The sequence below is a fragment of the Mchenga conophoros genome, linkage group LG2, assembly GCF_057382185.1.
Source record: "Mchenga conophoros isolate Kocher_MC1m ecotype Shallow Benthic linkage group LG2, M_conophoros_male_GT1.1, whole genome shotgun sequence".
Taxonomy (NCBI): Eukaryota; Metazoa; Chordata; class Actinopteri; order Cichliformes; family Cichlidae; genus Mchenga; species Mchenga conophoros.
In genome coordinates this window covers 21,874,005-21,900,574 of record NC_140527.1, presented here as the reverse complement: position 1 = coordinate 21,900,574, position 26,570 = coordinate 21,874,005, and the positions used below count along the sequence as shown (strand labels likewise).

Here is a 26,570-nt window from a genome sequence, read left to right as displayed (position 1 = left end):
TGTGAAGTCTCTGCTTTATTACAGACTTGAATAATATTACTCACTCCTACCTCCTAGGCAGCGTTCTTCATTTGGATGTGTGTTGTTTTCTTTACAATATAAAGAATCCTGTAATCACACAGTCCACTTTTTATATCGTCAAGCTCATGAGTGCGTTATCTTTTTTTATCGGAACCTACAACACAGTGCGTCCTGATTTTAACACTCCTAGTATTCCCGGTATTTCTGAGACGGATTAGTTTTGTTTTTGGAGACAGCCTGTTCCTCATCTGATCATGGAATCAGTGTTAACAGACCTCTCTGCACTGAATCATACTTTTATTAATCTCTGTCTCTCTTCCACAGCATGTCTTTATCCTGTCTTCCTTCTCTCACCCCAACCGGTCACAGCAGATGGCCCCGCCCCTCCCTGAGCCTGGTTCTGCCGGAGGTTTCTTCCTGTTAAAAGGGAGTTTTTCCTTCCCACTGTCGCCAAAGTGCTTGCTCATAGGGGGTCATGTGATTGTTGGGTTTTTCTCTGTATGTATTATTGTAGGATCTACCATACAATATAAAGCACCTTGAGGCGACTGTTGTTGTGATTTGGCATGGGGAAATTCCTCTCTGCATTTAACCCACTCACTCAGTGAAGCAGTCAAAGTCTAAACTTTATGCTCATATTCATCAGAAACTATAATTTGGATATTTTTTGTAAAACAGCTAAAATGACACAAAATATGTTAAAAAAAATTAAAAAAATATGTATCCAACTGTATAAACAATCAAATGTTTGTAAGTGCACATCGTGGTGTGTGCTTTTACTTACGTGTCACTGAATGAGAGTTTGGGCCTGCGGGGTTCTGCGGGGTCCATCAGGGGTTCCGACCAAACCTCCGAGTCTGAATGACCGTTGGTATGGTAACCGTCTCCACAGGGCTTCTCGCCATGGGAATCCATTTCCTGTAGTAGAGAGGTTTTTGAAGTATATGCTTCCAACAGTCTTAATTAAGTTTATATTGTGTGGCTTTCAGTGACCACCTACTTAAACTTGAGCACTGGCATCTGATTCACACTGACAGATTTAAACTTTGCTATTTACCGATAGCAGCTGTATTGAGCAGGAATGAGATGTGGTCACCCTTTCCTACAGTCTTCCTTAGATATAGCATCATCATAATCTACTATGACACATCGGTGTTCATCATTAAAAGCTGACCACCAGGTCTGTGTCCACAGGACTGTATATATATATATACACAAGCACTTACACTGCCATTTCTCACATGCGCTGATGTTTTTCCTTCACCTCTCCGGTGTCTGTGTGAGGAAGAGGAGGTGGAAGCAGCGGAGGCGGCGCAGGGCAGCATCCCAGCGGCGCTGGCCTCCTGGCTGAGAGAGGAGCTGCTGTCGCAGGGCCGTTTGCGAGGCGGATCATCGGACAGAGGGGACAGGAGCGGCGGGAGCAGCTTCTCATCGTGCCGTCGGGACTGCTTCCTGTTCAGAGAGCTACTGAACACGCACGCACACACACATACGCACATACACGCACACACACAGAGACAGAAAAGAAGTGAGATTATTTGTTTACTTATGCAGAGGCACTGAATGCTATGTTTTTACTTTGTTCTGTGTTGTATCTGTGCTATACGTGAGTTACTCATGGTATGCGAGTCTCAGTGTAGCTCGTCCTGGCACTGTTAATTTTGCTCCAAAGACACAGACCAAGTGCAAGTGTCCTGAAGCCCTCATGTGGGGCTTTTTGCTACCTTTAAAAATTAAGTGAGTGATACTGAAACTAATCCCACGATGACTGAGGACTCCTCTTGTATCTACATTCAGTTTATTACTGGGTTCAGGACTGTTAGTGGCAAAAAAAAACACAAGACAGAATTTAGGGACTAATGAATGAATATACCTTATTTTTAAATCTGTGAACGATATTTTTTTCCCCTGTAAAATTATTGGAATTCTGCCTTCCCCCGTAGCACCTCGACAATTATTCCCTCAGCCGCCTTATTGTAGCTCCTGTGACTCATATTGTTTGCAGCACAACAGATAATATTTTTATGTTTTTCCTCTCCCTGGAAACTCTGGGGGTTTGATGCGGTGAGGAAGTTGCTGAGCTCGCAGAACAAGGCCCCAGGCACCGACATTAGCAATAATAGACAAAATCATGGAGACAAAGACTAATTAGCTGCTGTGGAGTGTGTGCATGCGGAGCGTGAGTGTGTGCTTTTGTGTCTGCGCACGGCATAATTGATGTGTCTGCGGCTGTTTGTGTGCATGCATATGCTAATTTGCGTGTAGTGGCGTGTGTCTGTCTTTAAGTGGACGCTGATGTGTGTGCAGGGAAGTAGGTGAGAGCACTCAGACTTCTTTTAAAGGCATAATAAGTTAACAAATTGAGAGGCTCTTAGAATAAAATGACCACAGTATATCTGCCAAATCATTTCCTGTAATGCATTTGCAGTGACTCAGTGAGAAGATTTATATTCCAACTGAAATGAGATTTCTCCTTTTTTTGGTACACTACAGCATTCATATCAGTCTTTAAATCACTTGTCGTGTGTTCGGCTTTGTCATACGAATTAAGAACCAAACAGCAGAATGCCACTTATGAGATTTTTTCCGGTTTTACTTTTTCCAGTGACCCTGCCGGTTTGTTGGGTCGACACAGACGGGAGCCGTCTCTTCTACACAGATCGAGACATGAGGGAGTAGGAGCCCAGCATTAAACACCTATGTCAGCACCGTATCAAAAGTATTATCTGACTTAAGCCCCTTTCAGTCATGCACTCCTTGTTTGGTCATTTGACTGCATCTGGCCAGGTTTTTGTAAGAAAAGAGCACGCTGGCTACTTTTTAAGTCGGCGTTGTGACAACTCCCATATTTTTCATACATAAGGCACACGGGATTATAAGGCGCATTAAGTGAAACAAAACAGTCAGATAAGTCAAACTTTACTCAACTCATTCTTTTGCTTCCTCCACTTCTGTACCATTGATTCATTAATGTTGAATTCTCTCACAGCTGCTCTATTCCCATGTTGTTGCAGTATATTAATGACTAACCTTCTATTGTGAATGGATGATCTCAGTTGTTCTCCTGACTGAAGTTTGGTCCGTTTACAGCATCCTACCATGCGACTGCATTTGTCCCTAACCATCGGGAACCCACACGTTAACTTTTATCGAGTGGAAAAAAAATTAGCATTATGCTAATATAGCTGTGTCGCTAGCCACCACGCAGCACATCATTATATACCAGCTAGCCCAACTTCCGTAACCCTACAAACGTCACTGCTGTTTAGTTTTCTGTCTTCGTTTATTTTAATCTCTGTGTGCAGCGCTTTGTGACTACCTGTCTATGAAAAGCGCTTAATAAATAAACTTTACTTACTTTACTTACGTCATTTATGTTGGAAGTGATAGCAGAGCTGTACTTTTGAATTCTTTCAGAAATCTCTCAGTCAGAACATGCTACAGTATATCATGTTTAGGTGGAAGCTAGCGAGCTAACTTCCTGCTAACTTCTAACTCGGTTAAATGTAATAAATTCTGTTTTCATGGATGCCTGGATGTTAAACTTAATTGTTTCACCTGGTTAAGCAGCAACGCTCATCATTTTATTAAAGATGAAAGAACTTAGACAGTTTTTAACTCTCAGTGATGCCGCAGTGTTTGTTTGACTTTGGGACCTGAACTAGACAGAGTTTAGGACCCAGATTACTCCACGAGGCTCCTGACTACGGCAGCCGTAATGCTCCAACAATCCATCAAGTGGTGCGACTTCGTAGCGTACCAAAGTCGTACTAAAACATTTTTTAAAGAGTTTTGAGCGCCGTGTAGCACATCAAATCGGTTCGAGGTCAGTGAGCACAACCAGAATTCATACATAAGGCACACTGGATTATAAGGTGCACTGTCGATTTTTGAGAAAATTAAAGGATTTTAAGTGTACCTTATAGTGCAGAAAATACGGTATGTATTACTTTCAGTATGACATGCTGTTACACCAAGGGGCGATTTCTGGAACTGAAAAATGAAGCCGATACAGAACTAGCAAAAGCTGCAGTTCCTGTAGGTGCCAATCCCACTTTTCTTTAGTTGTGACAAGAACTTCTTCAAAATCACTAAACATCTTTTGTATATTCTGAGATTTTACTTCGTTCTGTAATTCTACATCTAAAACAGACTGAAATATTTACAGAAAGTACAAGTTGACTGTAGAGCACCTATGCAGATAAAAGTCTGTGACGGGTCAGATTACAGATGAAATGTTCACAGAAGGTAAATTCATCTGGTTGCTTCCAGCTGTTTCCAGAAGTCTTCTCTCAAAGCTTCTGACACACTAACAACAGCATAAAGTGACAAAAACACTTCATGAGTAACTTAAGATAAATTACCCATAAAACTGAGACGGGATCAGTCAGGATCAAACAGAAAATGATGTTGATTAAAAGTTTTACTGAAGTTTGTGCGGGTGCATCCACAAAAATTCAGATCGGAGCCTCACTAATAATCCAAGAGGCTATTAAAATACATTCCTCATGGTAAGAAACTTTTTTTCCCTAAACATGGCTAAACCACCACGGTAACTTATGCTGAACACATAACCTGGCTGGGAGTCAGGAATTGGTTGTTTAAAATTGACTGTGAGCGCCGTGTTTTCACTGAGCCTATTATTGAAAGTTTTAAGTGCAATATAGATTTTCTGCTGAGGGAATAGGTTTTATATGTCCAAGTTGTTAAGCCCTACCTGACTAAAACCACTGAATGAAGTGTGTGTCACAATGACACAAGGATGTACATGCATTAATACAGAAAATGTTTAAATGTTATACTTGATTCTAATCTGCTGCTAATCCTCTTTCACACTGATGGAACTGCAGCTACTGGAACACAGAACACACACCAAGAATATCAGTTCAATCAAAAAATTAATTTCACTTTGATCTGCCAACAAACTAAAGTAATTTCAAGGCGTCCTTTATTAGGTTCTGGGATGTTAACCTTTAATGTTTAAATGTATTCAGTTTAAAGTTTCAGAGCTCTAATGTGCAGCTGTCAGAAATAAAGCAGCACTGGGAGCAACTCAGCCATAAAATAATTAACTGGAATTAAAAAATGTATTTTACCACCCTGTACGCTAAATCACCAGATTAACGATTTTCTGCAGCATTAATTTCTTGTCTTATTTGCAACTGTTTGCAATTTTTCTGTTATATTTTTAGATTCTTTACAGATTTTTAATCACCTTTTTATCTTTAAGAGCATCTGATATGTGTCTAATTGCAGTAGGGGGCCTTCATAGGGATCATTTTTTGCAGAAGTTGCACGACAGGTGCGGCATGATGCAGGAAGCCCGGTTTAAAAGAAAGCTACGGTGGCCCTGAGAGGCCAAACGGACTGCAACTTCAGAAAACACTTGCAAAAGGGAAAATGCTGCAAAAAGAAAAACACTTGCAAAAAGAAAAATGCTGCAAAAAGAAAAACACTTGCAAAGAGAAAAATGCTGCAAAAGCACACACAACACAAAGAGTAAACTTTCAAAAGTAAGTTCTGAATATTATGTCACTTATAGGGATGGGTACCGGTGTCCGGTGCCATGATGGCACCGGTTCTGACATAAACGGTAGTAACCAGACCGAAAAGCAGCGCACATTTCGGTGCTTTATTTCGGTGCTTTTTTCCCCTGAGCTGTGATACACTTTAGATTCTAGCCAATCATTTTACGTTTCCGAGGATAGTAGGCGGGGCCAGGTACGTACGTTCTGTTAGAGCAGAGCTACAGATTAAAAATGCCCAAGGCGAAGCGGTCAAAAGTCTGGCTTTACTTCATAGCAAAATATGCAAACTCAGCAGCCTGCAACAAGTGCTTTAAGCTGATACTGTGATACTGTCAAAGGAGGTAACACCTCGAATCCGATGAAACACCTGGCGACGCATAGCGTATTTTTTAAAAGCCCAGAAATGCGCCGTATTTGATAGCTTGCTGCGAGACCTCACACCGAGCACATCTACTGCGGGTGGGTTGCCTGTTATGCAACATCCCCCAAAAACACGAAGAGGAGAGTCCTGGCCCCTAGCCCTGCCAGTGTAGCAGAAATGATGACGGATGATGGTGGCAGCAGCCGTTCTTCTCTGCGTGGGTAGCTAATTTACGTTGAGTAGGCTAACCACGTTATTACATTAATGCATGTAAGGTGAACTAGCAAACATCATCATAGCTACATGCGGCTGTCTTCTTGTTTGATGGCAGATACTCCCTTCACCCTGGCTAAAAAGGCTAAAATGACCAAAGAAAAAGTGGAAAACAGTTAAACATGAGAGGTTTAGGACAAAGTTTGTGTTTTTTCCATTGTTTAAGCACTGCTTCCAGCCAAGAGTGATACCATATATGCCCCATAGCTGCAGAAAAGGCTAACATTGTTATATTTTTACAAAAAACAGCTGAACATGAGAGGTTTTTGGACCAATTTTGTGTTCTCCATTCTTTAAGCACCGGTTTGAGCACCGTTTGAGCACCGGCACCGTTTCAAAAGTACCGGTTTGGCACCGGTATCGGATAAAACCTAAACGATACCCATCCCTAGTCACTTATTTATGTGCAAATGTTTAATAATGAATAACATTAAAACATTACTGTTGGCCACATGTCGGCAAAGTTATGTGACATTAGCGATGTTTGTACTTTCAGCATTTACTTTGTTTTAGCCTTTACTTTAAAATATATGCCGTTCGATAATAATAACACAAACACTAAATCCTCCTTCTCTTGTGCTGTTGTGTAACAGTGTACACACCTGAGACTGTCACCTGTCTGTCTGTCCTGCACTCTCTCTCTGTTTCTTTCTCTCTGATTGTGGAATAAAAGTATGAACATGTGTTTATAAGTCACACTTGTGTTTGAATCCTGCAGCTTATCACACATTTGATTTCCATGCGTGACAACTGCAAGTGTCCAGAGTGAGGACAGACTGAGGGACCCACTGCTGCACATCATCTGTGAGGCTTTGCACCCCTGATGATCCACCAGGACAAACTCAACAGTGTGTGAGGAAGAGGAGGAGGAAGAGCCAGCAGCAGCTGACAGATGGAGAGAATAGACAGACTGTTCCCTGTTTGTGAAGGACTGCTAGAAAAGTTTAGAATAACTAATTGTCTGTCCTGAATCAGTCTTATTAGGTAATGTTCAAATAATTTGATCATCCCAGTGTTTTCAGTGTGGGAGAAAGTACTCAGGGCCTTCAAGTTACACACTATGAAAGGCAGCAACAAGTTTAATGTTCAGAAACCTAAAGTATGTATCAGCAGCAGAATGGAGCTAAAAATAAATGTTTGTTTCAGTTCTATGAAGCTTTGAGTATTTTGGATCAGTAGCACTGCTGTGTTTGTTGCATCATATTGCTGTAATTGTTTATATGCTTTATATATTCTGAGGTAAGTTGATCTATAGTGTTACATCATATTCTATAAGGATGTTATGTGTTTGTATACTTTCTGCCCAGTTTGACCCATTTAGCAGAAGTCAGCCTGTTTAAGGCTCTGATATCTATTCTGTGTGACTTAAAGCAGTTATGACATGGTCTGATTTTCTCACCCAATAAAGGAATATTTAATATATCAGTCTACTCTTCATTCTATCAGAAACAGTTATCACAGCTCGTACATTTTCTTTTTACACATATGAGCCAAATTTAGTAATGCCAACATATTAAAAGAACAATATTTGTCTCATATATAATACATCTATATATACACTGTCAAAGATACTTGTCTTTAAGTGAAGGTGATATTTAAGGTGATAGGAAATATAAATAAATGCAACTTGAATCTTTACTGAAGCTCATTGAATGACACAGAGTTCATGTTCAGTGCTGTAATAACTAATAATGATTAATATAATATTGGCCATATTATATTCACATTACCAAAGTGAGATGACTTTAGTCTCATGAACAACATTAGCTAATTGTTATTTACTAGTTAATCTTAAATGACTGTTCAGTACAGAAATGAAGCCCAACAATCATGTTTTACAGCCCTGTGGTCTCAGCCTCAGATACTTATCAAATCACACAAAGCTCATGTAGAAACAAATGTACAAAATATGTTCTCCTTCATTTCTGTCAAACAAAGCTGTATGAAACGTTTCCAGCTGTTAGTATCATGGTTGCTAGGCAACCTGGGCAGCGTGACGGAGGCTAGACCGTCCCATCTCACAAGCCTACAAGCCTCGCACTTCCGGCCTCAGCGGTCTTTGAGTACACGGCCCTTGAGGACCGTTAAGGCTGCGTACTTTAAGGCTGCAGACCCTGAATTGGGAAACAGTCCCTGAATTGGGATACAGCCATACATACATGTTTTAGTTCATGCAACTGGTCCGTCCAGTTATTGTCTCCCCAGAAACATTTCTGTTGTGTTATGTGTGTGCTTTTGCAGCGTTTTTCTTTTTGCAGCGTTTTTCTTTTTGCAGCATTTTTCTTTTTGCAAGTGTTTTCTGAAGTTGCAGTCCGTTTGGCCTCTCAGGGCCACCGTAGAAAGCTGATAACCAGCACTGCGATAGCTGTAAAGTCTTACTTGGGTCAAACTGGCCAACCCAAAGAAAACCTGGTTCTGTTAAACTTTATTTCACTGAACTTAGGATTCCCCTCAGAGCTCAGCCTGCCTTACTCAGCACCAGAAGGCTGTTCTGACCCAGTGTTTGTGTTGTTGTTTCTCTTGCAGTAAAAATAATGTATTATATGGACCACAACTGGGCCAATGTGGATCCAGTGACTTGCTGACCAAGACTAAATGTGATTTCTGTGCTGTTCTGGGGTCAAATCTCAGTCACATGTGGTCATCGCTGATTATCTGCTATCAAAATATGACCCAGCTGATTAAAACAGGTGGGATGATAACTGTCAAAAGTCACAGGAAACTGCCAACTGGATCTGAGGCAGATGATCACATCAGCCAATTCAGAGTTTCCGTAAAAAGCCTCCCAGATGATAAACGGGATGTGACAACTACGCCAGTGTCACAGGTTCAACTCCAGGTCACTCCCTCTTTTCTCTGCCACCTCTCGCTGCCGTGCATGCTTCGATAAAGCCGAGATGCTATAAAAATATTTCCTCTGTAGCTGTCACGTTGAGGCTTATTTATAGCGACAGCCCACTTAGGCTGTTTTTAAATAATTCACACGGAAAGCAGAGATTCATGGTTTGTCATTCCCGCGTCACCGTGTGAATTGAGCTCGCCTGTCTAGTGGCTCCGTCGCGACATTCAAATTTTTAATCCTTCCTAAAAAATACCCAGTCTCTAGTAAAGTTGCCTGATTACCTCTACTAGTGTCTATGACAGTCACATGAGGATGAGGAGCATAGCAGGGATTCAGGGAAGGATGAATCAGTGGAGGGAAAGCTGAGCCTTTTCTGGAATTTCTTAACTCATTTTAATAGAGTATCTAAAATTTTCATTCACAGGTTTCTTGGGATGATTGAGACATAATTTACTAATGAAACGAGGCTTCATTGACTGTTTTTCATCATACAGTACGGTTCTTTATTTTTTTCCTCACCTGCTCTGGAAAGGGTATTTGCAATGACCTGAACTTTTGGTTTCAGACACTTTTTACCCCTGTTGGCTCTGTATGATGTCACTATGAGCTGATATCCATGTTGCAAGTCAAGGTCAATGAAGTTATCATATATGGTTTCACATTAATGAGTTAGATTTCTCACTGGATCACCATATAGTGTTATATGGAGTTGGGGCAACAATTAATATAAAACTGACTACCGTTTTACTACATTTATGATAGAGTATTGTTTTTTTCATCGCTGCTCACTAGACATATCTGGTGCATGTCTAAAACTGGAGTTACCATCACTAGTTTTACATGAGCAGGGTATATGAATAAATATGGTGCCTTCATATTATGGCCCCAATTTTTAGAAACCAAAGACAAACAACACCTGTTTCAACATTTAGAACAACTCTTGATATATATGATGTCTGGGTTTTATCGGCCTGCCAAAGCTAGTTTTGATGTTACAATAAGTTTGGCAGTTTGGGTGAAAAACCTGATTTCCCTGAAAAAACGCTGATGTTGGAAATGCTCCAAGCCATTACTGATTGGTCAAATGCAATAGCATCACTATCTGTCACATGACCTGATTGGCTGGGAGAATTAAGTCCATTTAAGGAACCAAATATAGTTCTTTAAAGCACTTTGTGATCTTGCATCAGTCTGTTTGTCTGGAATACCTCTAATCTATGACAAAGGAGAGCACCTCGTGCCCTCCGGCAGGACTCTTATGTATTTCATTTTTCATTTTTTAAGTGCAGAAAAAAGTTTTTTTGTTGGCCAGGTTTTACTACATTGACTGAGGACGTGTGAACAGCTCTAACCGATGGTAGATCTGCCTTTAAAAAAGTGATCGGACTCCTAATAGATCAGATTTGCATGATTCACAGATGACTTTTGTTCAGCCTCTCGGTTCATCCACCACCTTCTTTTGGTTGGCTGTCGTTTGTAAACAGAAGCACTGAACAGTAGGTGGGCGGGGCCAGAGATGACCACATCATAACCAGGTGTAAGTAAAGTCCAGTAGAACTAGAGGAACAGAGGGTTCAGAGCTACTCGCACATACGTTAATCTCATCACTCGACACTTTGGCCACGTTTACGCTGGCATCCACCATTGTACCAATGTATGTATGACAGAAAATAAGAAGCAGCACAATAGGATGACACCTTGCACAACATGTCTTCAGGCTGTGCTGCATTCTGATCTATCGATGCTACTGTTTGTGGACTGGTATCAGCACAATTAGTGAAAAACCCCTTGGACATCTGGCTCGTTGATAATGAGGGAGTGATGCCAAAACTTGATCTATGTAGTGTTTCGGGCTTTCATTACAGTACAATCTCTTCCTCATCCCGCTGAGTCCTTTCCCAGAGCTAATCTGCCGGGTGGCTCGTGTGCACTGTTAATGCTTACTCTGCTGTGCTGCTCTTATGGTTGTGTATTGGAGAGATGCAGGGTGGGAGGAGCAGACAGTCTTTGTCCAATCGCAGCTTCTTATTGCAGTTCACTGATGAGTCTCCGTGGTCCGACTAGGAACAGAGAAACCAGAATTCACAGATGTGAAGGAGTGAAGTAAACAGCCAGCAGAACAGTTAAGGCGGTATATGTGAACAAACACTGCTTCACACCTTGTGTTTCCTCTTGCTCTTGCTTGCGTGTTTCTCGGGTGGAACCACCATGTTTGCAGCCGCCTGCCTTCTGTGTTTGCCTCCGTTCTCTGCTCTCTCCGTCCTCCCAGCCAGCCTGGGATTAGTCTGCTCTTGCACGGGGTTGTTGTCCGGGACCCCCAGACCCTGGCACATCTTTTCTCTGTCCCTCACTGCCGTCCTCTCTCTCTCCCCGAGTCCGAATCTTTCCCTGTCCTCTCTGTCCATCGGCCTCTCTCTCTCTGTTAATCGCTCTCGCTCACCTTGCCTCTCTCTGTCCTGCACTAATCGCTCATTTTCTTCCTCCTGTCTCTCCCCTTTCATCAGCTTCTGTCTCTCTCTGAGCCCCGGCCACTCTCTGTCTTCCTGCTTCTGTCTCTCCCTCTCTGCCACACCTATCCTCTCCCTCTCCCCTTGTCTCTCTCTGTCTCTCCCCTCACTCCCATCCCTTTCTGAAATTCCCACCCTTGATCTTTCCCCCGCGGCCTGGCCGGGCACCCTGCTGAGCAGACTCAGGTCAATTTTTACCCATAAACTCTGGATCTCATGGTATTCCCTCAAGGGTGAGAGAGGCACCTCGTGTCCCAGATTGGAAGGCGGTGACATGGGCTCCAGGTCTTTGCTTTGCCCTCCTAACCCTCCAGGATCGGGAACAGAGGTGCCAAATGAACCACTTATGTTGCTAATGCTCAGGGAGTTACAGCTACCACTGCTGCCGTTACTACTGCTGCCGATGCTACCGTTACTACTGCTGCTGCTACCGTTAGTGGGCACGTTGCTACCATCTTTGACTCGAAGTCCCTTCCCTCCAAATGTTCCCAGACTCCCCACACCGCCAGCAGAGCCAAGGCATGGGAGAAGAGGCGCGTGCATGTGTGCGTTGGACAGAGTCTGCGTGTTAATTGCAGAGCGTGTCGTCTGTGGCGGCAAAGCTGGGATTTTGATGGCTTCCTCCGTATCCGACTGGCATTCTGACGAAGAGGAGGAGGAATCTGTTTCGATGAATTCTCTGGACTTGGGTGTGATCCTGGTGCTGGGACCTCTGTGTTTCCGCTTGTCCTGATGAAAATATATGTAAATGTATGAAAAGGAGCAACAAAATACAAGATACAAGTCAAGAAAAAACGGCACATATAACACACACAAAGGAAGCTTCTGATCTTTAGCCATCTCTTATACCCCGTCCACTAATGCACTTTTAAACCCCGACGAAGAAAAAAACCTGGTGTAGACAAACGTTATAATCAAAAGCAAAGCACATACAGCACATTACTGAATGTGATAATATCATGCAAATTAGGCAGCACGAGTTGCCAGCTTGTTCCACTAATCTGTGAAGCAAAAAGAAACATGTTTGACTGTCTCGTTTTGAATGTCACTGATATTCGCTGCACACAAGTCACACAGTTGAGCGCAGGCGGTCTGTTTGTCACATGCAAATTAAAAGATGCATCTCACATTTCTTAGTTGAGTTCTTTCTAAGATGCGAGGGCACAGTTTCATAAACAAGTGCATCTTTATTATAGAAATTTTTCCAGTTTTCTCTTTAAAGATCCCGTTTCGATGCACTTCTGGATTGCTTCTGGTAAAGCAGGAATTTTTCCTGAGCTTCCTGGGAGCCGTGTCCTGACCACCTTCACTTAGCGGTCCTCAGACTTGACCAGAGAGAAAACTTCTCAATGTCCCAAATTTCACACGGAATAATGTGTTTGATGAGCACAGTTCTCAGCCAAAGAGATTTGATAGGAGCACGTCGTCGTTCTCTTCATCTTTGTGCACAGTTAATTTGTCTTCCAGGGTGAGGCGCAGAACTTTTTTTTTTCTTTTTTTTAGCTGTGCAAACACAATATTCACTTCCTACCACACTACTTACATGATTTGGCACCCTGCGACTTTTTTCACTTCCCCCAAAATGAAAAATCAGATTGAAGCATCACCATTTTGACATAGTGAAAGAGCTCCAACACTCATTGTGGAGGCATTACCAGCAAGGGACAGAACGGCTCTTCCGGGGAGCGATGTATATAAAGTGGTCTGGAAGATGAACATCATGAAGCTTTAGGTTTCTAGAGTCGTGACTCACATAGCAGATCATTGAGTGTCCACTAAAGAAATATCCTCTTTGATGGTAACAGTGATATTCAGTCTTGATAGCATTATCATTAATTCTTTTAAGTTTTTAAAATATGTGGCTTCATATTCAAGTGCATCTAAAATCCATGAAGAATAGGAAGAAATTGTTCAGAAAAGCTTTACTGTCTTACTGTTTTTCTCACAGACTGTATATAAAAGATGGACATAGCCTCCTGAAGCTGCATTAGTACATCAGCTACATAGTCTGCTATTATTAATTTAATGGTGATAATTTACAAAACAAACATGTTGTATTTAGCATGACCTGACACTAGCATGGACGTGGATGCTTCCTTACTGTTGCCTGTAGACTCTGTTTATCTACTAGCAGGAGCATCATTGTAATTTCAGTTTGGTTAAATGGATTTTAGTTACATGATGCTGATGTTACCTGAATAAACATTAGTATTAGTAGATATTAGACTTAGTATTTTCTCCTTTCTTTAATCCTTGGAATCATACAGTACACGATGACACAATAATGTGAAATTTTGATTTAAATTGGGGAAATCCAGAAATCATCAAAGTCATTAGCTTACACTCTGTAAGCAGTCTACATTTGAAATGGAAATAATGTGAAAGGACAGAATAACTTCCAATTAAATTTTAATAGTTTTTCTCCTGTTTTCTTACCTAAATATGAGTGTGTAATATTCTGTTTTTACAGATGGATAAAGAAAAACAGTGACTGGTTAACCTGGCTCCTTTACTCTGTCTGTGGATCTCAGCCTCAGCTTAGTTTATATCTCCTACAGACCAAACTCTTTGCAAACAGGTCACATCTACACAGTTTATGCCTGAAGCTGCACCGCAGGGCACAGTCGTTTTAACCAAATTTTACTTAAACAGGTTAAAATGGTTAATTTGTTGTGGGCTGTCTTCTGTTGTAGTTAGTATTTACAGCAGCAGACATGCCGAACTATTCCATGTTTTTGGATAACAAAGGTGAAGGATATGGGCTTTGGCCTTATTGTAGGTTTGATTAGTGTTTTTGTTCTTTAGATTATTTTTTAACAATAGGAAAATAAATGTATATATAAATATATACGAGCGAAAACTGGCTTCTAGCTGTTTGTGTATCATCAGTTTAACTTTCTGACAAGCCTTCTTTCTTCTTCTGTAAATAAGGTGTGTCAGCTGGCAGACGCAGCCACAATCCACTCAGTTTATTTTCATTTTTAGTGCTGTGTAGCTACACCTGCATCGCTGCCCTTGTCTTGTTCCCAATCAAAATTGACCCTGTGATGTTGAATGCTTAATTTTAGACATGTACTGATCAATTATCCTCAACTGAAACAAAGGCGAGCGAGGAGCAGCGATGTGTGTGCAACAGCAACACGAGAAAGCAACTACAGAGGCAGATGCAGAGAAGAAAACACCACTAATGTTCCCAGTCGTCAGTATAAACCCACTCGCTTGGCAGACGCAGCCCTCTGGAATCTTTCCAATGCGTGTTGCCATCTGCAAAATCCATTCTCAGTAAATGCCATGTAGTGTTTTGCTGAAATAGAAAAAAGGGGGAAACTGTCCCTTGCACAGAGCTTATTTGCACTGCCGGCAAAAGCTTTTCCTTTCTTGAACAAAACTCCTCTGGCCTGTTTTCTCCATAGTTCACCTCTCCTCACTGTTGACATTAGCCATCTTGCCAGCTGCTCTGCGCAACTAAAACAGGCAGAAGATCAAATGTTGCAACAGCACTTATGGCACCGATTGCACACGTTAGCGTTCATCTCCATTCTCAGGTAATTTAAGAAAGGTTATATCTCTTTAGTAAAACAAGGACATTTTCACCTGCGTACACTTGACAGGAGAGGCACATCTGTATGTATACCATGAAATATAACGACAGCCCGTTGGATTTAATTATATACTGTAGCATCGTTAGCTTTGATCTGTGTGCGTACAAGAGAGCCAAAATCTCAGACTTCAGACCGAAATGCTCACGTGTAGATTTTTATTAAACTTTTGGATCCGTTAGATGTGAATGAGACAGTATAACCCAAATATAATCATTTCAGGCACACAGCTGTGGCTGTGAGCACAGCAGCATCACACAACTGCTGTGGAAGTGTAACAGTAACCAGTATTAGGGCCCCATTAAAAAAGAAATATTATTGCTCATTTTGAGAATAAAGTTGACTTCATTCTTTAAATAATATTTCAAGTTTAATCTCAAAATTTTGACCTTATTCTCAAAATGAACAGTGATATATATTTTTCATAATGCTTCGTCGTATTAATTCACCTGTAAATAAATGACATTGAAAACTTTGAACTTACAAGGTAAAATATTTACATGTAGCTACACTGGGACAAGTCGGTAAGAGTCAGCTTTCTCAGGAAACAAAGAAAGAATTATACTGTAAGTAAATGTATGTAGTGTTTAGGTCATTTTAAGGAATTGTGTAAGGAAGTTTAAGTAGTGGAGGACTGATTTTAGAGCATCACTTCATGTGTTTTACAGCAAAGATGACACAAATGATACTGTAAGTAGAGAAAATCAAAACTGGCCGGCATGTGTGACCTTGTAATGGAGGAACCAAGTCTAACTTAATTTATCGACTTTTATTTATAATCAAAAACAATATTGAACACAACAGAATTAGCAACAAATCAAATAAAGATATAAAGATGCAAAAAAATAAAGAGCTAAAAATGTAAGCTTCCACAGTACGACCGCTGTCCCAAAAAATAATTTACGATGTAAGATGTTTGTTTTTCCAAATATGACCACTGCACACTGCTTAAACTTACATTATATATATTTTTGTGTTGCTTTATTTCTATAAAATATATGAAGTTATGCAATTCTTAAAATTACTTACGCATTACTTAAAATTACCTTCAGAAAACTTGAATTTACTTACAATATAATTCTATCCTATTCTAGTGTATCTACCTTTAAGTGTTTATAGGTAAATATAATGATCTAATTTCAGGTAAAATACATTGAAAGTCCATTTAATTACAGGGGACCCGTTAGTCGTGGACGCCATTATTAAGTGTTACCATGAAAAGTTGTGTATATGTGGGGCAACCAATCAGAAAACAGCAAGGCTGTAAAGGGCTTGCTTCCGACAGTTGGTAAATTGAGAGGATTCACTAACGTCTGGCCTAAAATAAACGATGGTTATTCTGAAATAAGAATATTAGGTCCCCTTTCAGTTCATGCTCAGTACTGTGGGTAAATCTTTGCAGTGGGATATGTGGAAAAGTATTCGAACTTTTATGTTGTTTCCCTGAAGTTGATGAAAACAAAAGAGAACATGATGATAATTAGGCATTAAGTAATTAGTTGTTAAATTAATTCTAAGTACTGTGTGAGCGAATTAAAGTTTGGAGCTCTGAGGGGCTGTCGGGGCGCCTGTAGCTCCGGCTGCTGACGCAGAGGTGGCAGTTGTCAGAGTCGGGCACGTCATGCTGCCGGGTCACTTCTTCAAGTCTTCTCTGTGGGCTGTAACAGCTGAGCTGCTGTTTGCTGGTTACTGCAGTTTTCCTCAGTGTAATCTTGTTGTAACATCGCTGACAGCTGCTAACGTGTTAGTTGCTAATTTGTCAGCAGATGAGTTTTACGAGAACAATTTCCACAACCTGACAGCAGAACAATGGAGGGGAAATTTGTTCTCAAAGCAAAACAAGTAATGACGAAAGACAGCAGCATCACAGAGATCAGCCAACATGAAAACATCTGAAAAGGAAATCATCAGCGTTATTTGTTTACACGTTTTCTAGGGCTTCTTATTACTGTTCAGCCTCACTGCAGCGTTAAAGTTACATTAGGTCAACATTTTTATGATTTCCTTTTAGCATTTTGAATGTTTGTTGCTGTTTAACCATTTAAATCCTCCCGTTCTTCCACTTGAGTTAAAAACACTCTGTTACAATGTAACACTACCACCAACGTCATTAGGTACCCCCTGCTAGTACCGGGTTGGACGCCCCTTTTGCCCTAATTCTTTAAGGAATCACACAGTTGCTGTAGATCTACAGTGAGCTCACTGTCATGAAGAAAGCGGTTTGAGCTTTTGTGATATTGAACATTATCCTGCTGCATGCAGTCATCAGCAGATGGGTGCACTGTGGTCATAAAGAGATGCTCAGGGAGGCTAACCTGTCGCTGGCGTCACACAGATGTTTTTCTAAAACCCTTTGCTAAACTGAAAGAATTCCCACGCTTCCTGAAAGCAGCGTCTCTGTGCTTTTCAGTGATATTTGGGTCGCTGCAGCCCTGCTAAGGTTGCAGCTGTTGGTACCCAATGTGTGCCAAGAAAATATCCTCCACACCACTGCATCACCAGCAGCCTGAACTGTTGACGAGACATCCTGACCATCCACCATCTATCTGAGTGAGTCTGTGCAAATGATATCCTTAGTTTGCTGTTTTTAGCTGAAGGAAATGGCATCATGTGTGGTCTTCTGCTGCTGCGAGGTTTGCAGTGTTGTGCTGCGGTGTCAGGGATGCTCTTCTACATTCATATGTTGTAACGAGCAGTTATTTGAGTTACTGTTGTCCTCGATATTTTCTAAATCCTTTTTGAGACCATTCTCTGAAATCTCAGTAGATCAGCAGAAACACTCAGCCGAGCAGCCCATCTGGCACCAACAACCATGCATTTCAAAGTCACTTCAATCACCTTTCTTCTCCAATCTGATGCTCACTTTGATCATGTATAGAGCATGTATGCCTAATTTCACTGAGTTGCTGCCCAGTGAGCAGTTCAACAGATGTACCTAACAAAGTGTTCATCTTGTGGTGTTTTAATATAAATATGTAGCATTACGTGTATGTATTTAACAAAAACTGATTTCCCTTTTCCATTAATGAGCATACAATAGCTGTATATATTCATATATATTCACACACAGCTGAGACTGGATTACAAACAGGAACCTTTCAGGGAAGGAACCACGAGTCAGTACATTTGTTGTAGAGTTGCATAAAGCGATAAGTATAGGGTACAGTCTGATACATCTGTACTTGGTGTTCAGCCCTATTCCAAATGTCTGCAACCTTCCTGCAGTACACACACACACACACACACACATCTAAAACTAACCTGGTTTACACTGACAGCAGGTACTGGCAGTGGGGTTTGCTGTAGCGCTGCTGGTGGAGTGGCTGTGTTAGTGTTTGAGTTGGTAGCACTGCGAGGTTCTTTCCTTGGGGCTGTTTTCCCACCGGGAGGTTTACTACGCGGCCTCGGGGGGTTCTGATGCTCCAGGGAGGGGGGAGGCAACAGGTCCTTCTCCCTCGCTGCAGGGCTAATGGGAGAAACAATAAGAGGAAGGCTCACTACTGGAACTAGATTCACCCTTGAGCAAGGCAGTGAAGCCCAAGCTACATGATAAACAATAGAAGGTAATGCTTGCCATTGCTTGGTCTTGTGACAGCATGAAATAATTGAAAACAGCATGCATTCAGTCAAACTTGGACGTAGGAAGCTTAAAATGGAACGAAGAAAAGGAAGAGGTGATTGAGGGAGAGGAAAATGAAAAACAGGAAAAACAATCAATGTTATTTTTTTTCCTAATTAGGCCAACGGCAAGCTGCGCACAGAGTCTGACATGGCTTCTACTCAGTCTCAGCACTGTTCAGCTCAGAGGGAGTGACAGTCTTCAGTGGCCATGTGCCAGACAGCTCAGTGATCCACGGGAACCTCTGTTAGCTCTAAGCTGCAGTGTGAAGCAGGTGGTAAAGTTCCTAACAGTAATTGTAATAGTTTAGTCAATAGCAAGCACTGTATCAGTTATAGAGCCAGTTACACATCAGAATATAGGCTGCTGTGGATTTTTATCTCAAACTGTCGGGCTTATGTTGAAATGATGAAAGTGCACCAGTGTCTTCTTCATGTGCTGCTTTACAGAGACAGCTAAGATGGAAATATCTGGCTCAATTTTATTGATTAAAAGAGATATCACTATAGTCAGATGCACACAAACCCTGCCCTTGTACATTATGGCACAGCCCACATAGTAACAAAGTGTAGTGTAGAATGTGCTCAGCTCGAGTAGGTCAATACGGCTTAAGACAGTTTTATGTATATATACATATACATATATATATATATATATATACTATGACTTCAAAAAATTATATCCATGTCCACTACAGTATATCACAACAGATGTGACAGATGTGAGCATGCCAGCTGAACTCAGTGGTTATATATTATATTACATTATTATATATATTATATTCAGCCATTAGAGGGACTATATGCTATGGTGAGGATTTTACAGCACTATATTTATCTTATATGAATCTGTCCTGCCAGTGTTACATATCTATTTTGAAGAACTACTTTTCTGTGTCTACAATGAAAAAACGTTGTTAACAACAACAAACAATTACTACTCCAACAAAGCTTCTACTATATTAGAAGTAAAACACAAGCAAACACAATCATCATTTCCTTTATTTCTTACCTGTGCTGGTTTGCTCTGTTCCATGTCTGGTTCTGATTATCCTCCACGCTGTTTGACCTCTCTGTCCGTCTGGGCTGTTTCTTCCCTGTGGTGTTCCTCCTTGGGGTCGTGACCTCGGGCCCCGACAACAGGCCCAGCGACAGCCTCATCTTAGACCTCTGGCCCTCCCCCGAGGCCTTCTGACTCAGCTTGGCCTTTGCCTTCTCTCTGCCCGGGCTGAAGAAAACAAAACACATTTTTTTCATATATAGATGGTTAAGACACATTTTTGCCAGCTGCAACCTACAATTAGTCTTTCATTCAGTCTTTCATTCAGCAGATGCTATTTTGAAGAGCTACTTTAGCAATATTCTAAACAAACCTACCAGAAAGCTGCCCTCGTGTCCTTGTGCTCCACTGTAGGTGCAGCTGGAACAGGCGTACTGCTCGATCCACAGGGCTTAGTTTTGGCAGCCGTACCCACTCCCGGTGCCTCATTGCCTGGGGAGAATGTCTCTGGACCCTGGTTGATGGAGCCTAAGCAGTGGACCATTTGACTAGAATAGGTAATTGTAACCTAACCAAGATATGTTTATCTAGGCTATTTAGCACATCCTGCAGTTCTTCGTGGACAGAATGGCTTTAACCTTCCATGTCTACCAACCTGTGCCATGATGTTCTTGTTGTGGGGGAACCAGGGGTTTGGTCTGAGCTTGGACCTTATTCAACCAGCTGTCCAGCTGCCACTTGTTGGTTGACGGAGGCTCGGGCTAATAGGAGGAAAAAGACAACTTTTTATTTTGTTTGTGCTGTGATTTTTTTACTGCTTTGTCTCTTTACATCAGTTTCTTCCAGTGTGTTTCACGGCACACGCCTATAAACCCAAGCAGCGTCGAGGCATTGAAATAATGCGATAAATATTGTCGTAATTTGTTTTTTCTGCAGATGGAGTTTTATGACTTTCAGAGCACTGACAAGACAGAGTGGGGAGAGTTCATTTAATTTACAGACAGTAAGATTTACAGTAAAGTGAGAAGCTGTGAATCGGGAGAATAGCAGTGAAAGGGGATCTGCCTCTTATAAAATGAAAATAAAATTGGAGAGATTTGTCAGAGCTGAAGATATTCACAGCCTCAGTGTTTGTATTGGTGCGTTGTTGACAGTACTGTGTAAAAATCTCGAGTGACCCCTCATTTCTTTATCTTTATATAAAAGGAGCCTAGCTTTCTATCTTACCACTTTTAAATTAATCTTAAGGAATAATTCTCCAAGTTTTCTGAGAACGGCTTGTTCACTCAGTTCCGTCCTTACACTGGAGAGTCGCAGATTTAAGCCCTGTGGGAGTGTCCCCCCAAGAGGGACAATGGACCCCCTATTGATCCTCTACCTAACCACACAACGGCAGAGTCAAACAAAACCAAAGGTGGGGGAGTGTGTTTCATGGTAAACAGAAAGTGTTGTGATGCCAGGAGCATTTCTACTCTCTCCAGCGGCTGCTCGCCACATCTGGAGTTCCTGAGCATTAAGTGCCGCCCTTTCTATCTGCCCCGTGAGTTCAACTCGGTCATCGCCACAGCGGTCTACATCCCACCCCAAGCGGACACAGGTATGGCTTTGTCCGAATTACATGATGTGCTGAGCTCGCTTCAAAACAAGGACCCGGGCGCAGCCCTCATTGTAGCAGGAGACTTTAACAAAGCAAACCTCAGACAAGTCATGCCAAACTTTTACCAGCATGTCTTGTGTCCAACGAGAGGGGATCGAATTTTGGATCACTGCTACACGCCATACAAGCAGGGCTACAAAGCGGTCTCACACCCAGCTTTTGGGAAGTCTGACCACAACGCCATCTTCCTCATCACCCAGTATAAACAAAGCATACGGAGGGAAGACGTGACCACGAGGGAGGTAAAACGGTGGACTGCCCAATCAGAAGCTACGCTACAGGACGCATTCAACGACGTAGACTGGGACATGTTCAGAGCATGCGCAGTCGACATCAACGAGTTTACGGAAGTAGCAGTATGCTTCGTCAATATGCTAGTGGAGGAGATTATCCCCACTGCGAGAGTCACCACATTCCCAAACCAGAAACCGTGGATGGACAGATCGATCCGCACTGCAGTAAACGCCAGGACCGCCCCCTACAACGCGGGTCTCGCCACTGGCGATATGAGCGCCTACAAAGCGGCCTCATACGGCATGCGGTGAGAGATGCCAAACGCCGGTACCGGGAACGTGTGGAGTCCCACTTCCACCAGGGCGACACACGGAGTATGTGGCACGGACTACACACCATTACGGACTACAAAGCCAGGGACATTGCGCTGATCAACGCTGACTCTGCATTCACCAACGAGCTGAATCAGTTCTACGCCCGTTTCGAGGTTAGCCAGGCGGCTAATGCTATCTACCGCCTGACTACCGAGGACAGTGACGTCATCAGCGAGAGACCGGTGACCAGCATCGCGGAGCATGACGTCCGAGTGGCTTTGAGGAGAGTGAACACAAGGAAAGCGGCGGGGCCAGACGGCATCACCGGCCATCTGCTGCGCTGCTGTGCTGACCAGCTAGCAGGTGTGTTCACTTACATCTTCAACGAGTCCCTGGCGAAGTCTGTGGTCCCCACATGCTTCAGAAGATCCACCATCATCCCTGTGCCCAAGAACAGCAAACCCTCATCCCTGAACGATTACCGGCCAGTTGCACTGACCTCGGTAGTAATGAAGGTGTTTGAGAGGCTGCTGAAGAACATCATCTCCTCCTCCATCCCAGACACCACAGATCCGCTGCAGTTCGCCTACAGATCCAACAGATCCACCACTCTCAGCCACGTGGACAAGAAACAGGGTAACTATGTGCGAATGCTGTTTGTTGATTACAGTTCAGCGTTTAACACAATAGTGCCCTGCAGACTGTTCACAAAGCTGAGGGATCTGGGACTTAACAGCCGTCTGTGTGCATGGGTGTTGGACTTCCTCACTGGCAGAACTCAGGTGGTGAGGGTGGGCAGGTGCTTCTCCAACAGCATCACCATCAACACAGGAGCACCTCAGGGATGTGTCCTCTCGCCACTGCTCTACTCCCTCTACACTTCAGACTGTGTGGCCACCCATGGCTCCAACACCATTGTGAAGTTTGCTGACGACACAGTGGTGTTGGGTGCCATCTCCAACAACGATGAGGCGGCCTACATGGATGAAGTGAAGAATCTGGCATCGTGGTGCCAGGACAATCACCTCCAGCTGAACGTCAGCAAGACCAAGGAGCTGTTGGTGGACTTCAGAAGGAGTCAGCACAGAGACTACAAGCCCATTATCATCAATGGAGCTCCAGTGGAGAGGGTGCAGTCCTTCAAGTATCTTGGTGTCCACATCTCCTCAGACCTGACATGGGCTGCCCACATTCAGGTCCAGACCAAAAAGGCTAGGCAGCGCCTGTATCACCTACGACAACTGAGGAAGTTCAGGGTCTCTCCAAAGATCCTCAGGATTTTCTATACAGGCGCTGTGGAGAGCATCCTCACACAGAACATGACATCGTGGTTTGGGAACAGCTGTGTGAAGGACCAAAAAGCTCTCCAGAGAGTGATCCGTACAGCAGAACGCTGCTGCAGGATTGCTCTCCCCCCGCTTCAGGACACCTACACCAGGAGATGCCGGACTAGAGCAGCGCAGATACTGAAGGACCCGTCCCATCCTGGCAACAAACTGTTCCAACTTCTGCAATCTGGTAGAAGGTTCCGCATCTTCCGGGCAAGGACAGAGAGACTCAAGAGGAGCTTCTATCCCCAAGCCATCCGTGCCCTAAACACACACACCCGCCCTCTCACATCATCTATAATTGACTGAGACAGGACTCTCTTCCAGACACTAAACCAAGGCACAATGTACATTTCAATTCCTTTAATTTTAAATATGTTTATATTGTCTATCCTGTAAAATAGTCAGATGTCTATTCATATTAATGTACAGAATTCACCTGCTTGCTGCTACTACTGCACATTCACCCAATGTATATACTATATATATATTTATATATATATAGTATATATAATTTTTTTTTGCACATGTCAAGGAGCGTGTCAGGCTACATTTCACTGTGTGTTATACTTGTATAACTATGCATGTGACAAATAAAGAACCTTGAACCTTGAACCTTGAACAAGCCAAGGTGTGAAGACGGGTGTAGGTCACAATCAGCCAAGATTTCAGGTGAACTCATTGTGAAACCTAGCCTATCATGTGATTTGTGAGGTCGGATGGCGCTCATATCAACTGACTTTAGGGATGGGTACCGGTGTCCGGTGCCATGATGGCACCGGTTCTGACATAAACGGTAGTAACCAGACCGAAAAGCAGCGCACATTTTGGTGCTTTATTTCGGTGCTTTTTTTTCCTGAGCTGTGATACACTTTAGATTCTAGCCAATCATTTTACGTTTCCGAGGATAGTAGGCGGGGCCAGGTACGTACGTACGTTCTGTTAAAGCAGAGCTACAGATTAAAAATGCCCAAGGCGAAGCGGTTAAAAGTCTGGCTGTACTTCATAGCAAAAGATGCAAACTCAGCAGCAACAAGTGCTTTAAGCTGATACTGTGATACTGTCAAAGGAGGTAACACCTCAAATCCGATGAAACACCTGGCGACGCATAGCGTATTTTTTAAAAGCCCAGAAATGCGCCGTATTTGATAGCTTGCTGCGAGACCTCACACCGAGCACATCTACTGCGGGTGGGTTGCCTGTTATGCAACATCCCCCAAAAACACTAAGAGGAGAGTCCTGGCCCCTAGCCCTGCCAGTGTAGCAGAAATGATGACGGATGATGATGGCAGCAGCAGCCGTTCTTCTCTGCGTGAGTAGGCTAACCACGTTATTACATTAATGCATGTAAGGTGAACTAGCAAACATCATCATAGCTACATGCGGCTGTCTTCTTGTTTGATGGCAGATACTCCCTTCACCCTGGCTAAAAAGGCTAAAATGACCAAAGAAAAAGTGGAAAACAGTTAAACATGAGAGGTTTAGGACAAAGTTTGTGTTTTTTCCATTGTTTAAGCACTGCTTCCAGCCAAGAGTGATACCATATATGCCCCATAGCTGCAGAAAAGGCTAACATTGTTATCCTTTTACAAAAAAACAGCTGAACATGAGAGGTTTTTGGACCAATTTTGTGTTCTCCATTCTTTAAGCACCGGTTTGAGCACCGTTTGAGCACCGGCACCGTTTCAAAAGTACCGATTTGGCACCGGTATCGGATAAAACCTAAACGATACCCAGCCCTAACTGACTTACAGACTTTTTTAACCTATTAGAACTACAAACTCTGCTTTTGCCTTAGGTACTGTATTTCCATTTATTTTTGCATGTTTCAATAAATCCCAGGACCATTCCTAGAAAAATCTAAAGAATCGAAGGGTGGCTCAAGACTTTAACACATTACTGCATGTGATACAGAAAAAAACTGGCTAAATGAGATCTAACAGCTGAGAAAAAGGATCACCTTTCATGACTCTTCATTTATTTTACAATACATTAAACATAAGGGAATATAATATTTACTTATTTGTATTTAACCATTTTAACAATGGTTAGCATTTTTTCCCAATAAATTGTGTGTTTACCCAGTTGGTACCCACTGTGTGCACACAGTTACCAGGAAATCTGCATAAATACACACAAGCACACACACACACACACACACACACACACATACACACATACAAGCACACACACACAAGCACACACACACACACACACACACACACACAGATCGAGTTGTCATCCTACCTCTGGAGTGTTTGTGCGGGAGGCCTGATTATACTCGCTGTCACTGGAGCTGCTCTCAGACTCGTCGGTGTCAGACTCTGAGCTGCTTTCTGATTCACTGCTGCTCCCTGATGCACCACTAAAAAAGAAAGACAGACAGAATGGGGGGTAGATGGGGTGTGTGTGTGTGTGGGGGATCAACATGTCACAATGGAACAAAACAAAATCAGTTTCACTGGATGCTGAGAAAGCACAGCGACGGACACTGTCACCGCTAATGAGGTTACACCAAAAAGTTTCAGCACAAAGTTTCACACTTTGCGGGATGACACGGATGTCCACTCGCTGCTTTGCTTTTTGCTTTTGTTATGACTGTCAGCACTGCCTGTCAGAAACAAAGGTTTACACTTTCAGAACATTAGATGGTCTTTATCCAGATGATACTTAATCTTCAATCATCCATAAATTTAGGACAGGAAATGATCTTTTTAAAGAATCATGGCTTAAACATCTGCATGTCCTCTTCCTTTCTCTCTAAACAACATGACATCCACTATAAAAGACTTTAAAATTCTGGCATGACCTCTCATTCGCCAGCTCAAGTCAATTATGTCTTTTATTGATTTCAAATGTTGCACAGCCAAGAGGACTCTATCACCAAAGTCACCTCTCTGCTGGCTTGAACTCAAATCTTTTTGTCTGTTTAAATCCAACTTTCAAACTCAGGAAGTAAATTGCCCTTAAGTGGACATGAATTTGAACAAGCACATTAAAAACGTATCAGAAGTGCCCTTCTTATATAAATATACTTTAATTTATGCACGACATGTGTGGGTGCAAACATCCTTTGTTCACTGCTACTGGATGAAGCCCTACAGTGTTTACTGACTCATCCTGCCACTTAGTCTCAATCAGTGTCAGGGCTGTTTAAAGTACCTGCTGGGTCGTGACTTTCACTCTTGCTTGTACTGCTTCTCTGGCTTTAGTGTCAAGACTGTAGCTCTCTATCAGTCTGGTTCGAATGAGATGAGCCAACGTGTTTGTTGCGTTAAAGCGATGAGC

General features: G+C 42.5%; 1 protein-coding gene across 2 annotated transcripts in view; it reads right to left on the bottom strand.

The window, feature by feature from the left end:
- Positions 1-26,570, bottom strand: part of aff2 (AF4/FMR2 family, member 2) — a 207,938-nt gene that overhangs the window by 23,961 nt on the left and 157,407 nt on the right. Inside the window, exons 11-19 of one of the 2 annotated variants that reach the window (XM_085287892.1) lie at positions 25,530-25,647; positions 20,405-20,510; positions 20,127-20,277; positions 19,762-19,977; positions 18,393-18,597; positions 11,185-12,261; positions 10,970-11,085; positions 1,248-1,488; positions 806-939 (exon numbers count right to left, since the gene is read on the bottom strand). In XM_085287892.1, coding sequence (XP_085144018.1) covers positions 806-939; positions 1,248-1,488; positions 10,970-11,085; positions 11,185-12,261; positions 18,393-18,597; positions 19,762-19,977; positions 20,127-20,277; positions 20,405-20,510; positions 25,530-25,647 — 2,364 coding nt within the window. The remainder of the gene's footprint in view (positions 1-805; positions 940-1,247; positions 1,489-10,969; positions 11,086-11,184; positions 12,262-18,392; positions 18,598-19,761; positions 19,978-20,126; positions 20,278-20,404; positions 20,511-25,529; positions 25,648-26,570) is intronic. The other variant, XM_085287896.1, reaches the window with a different exon arrangement.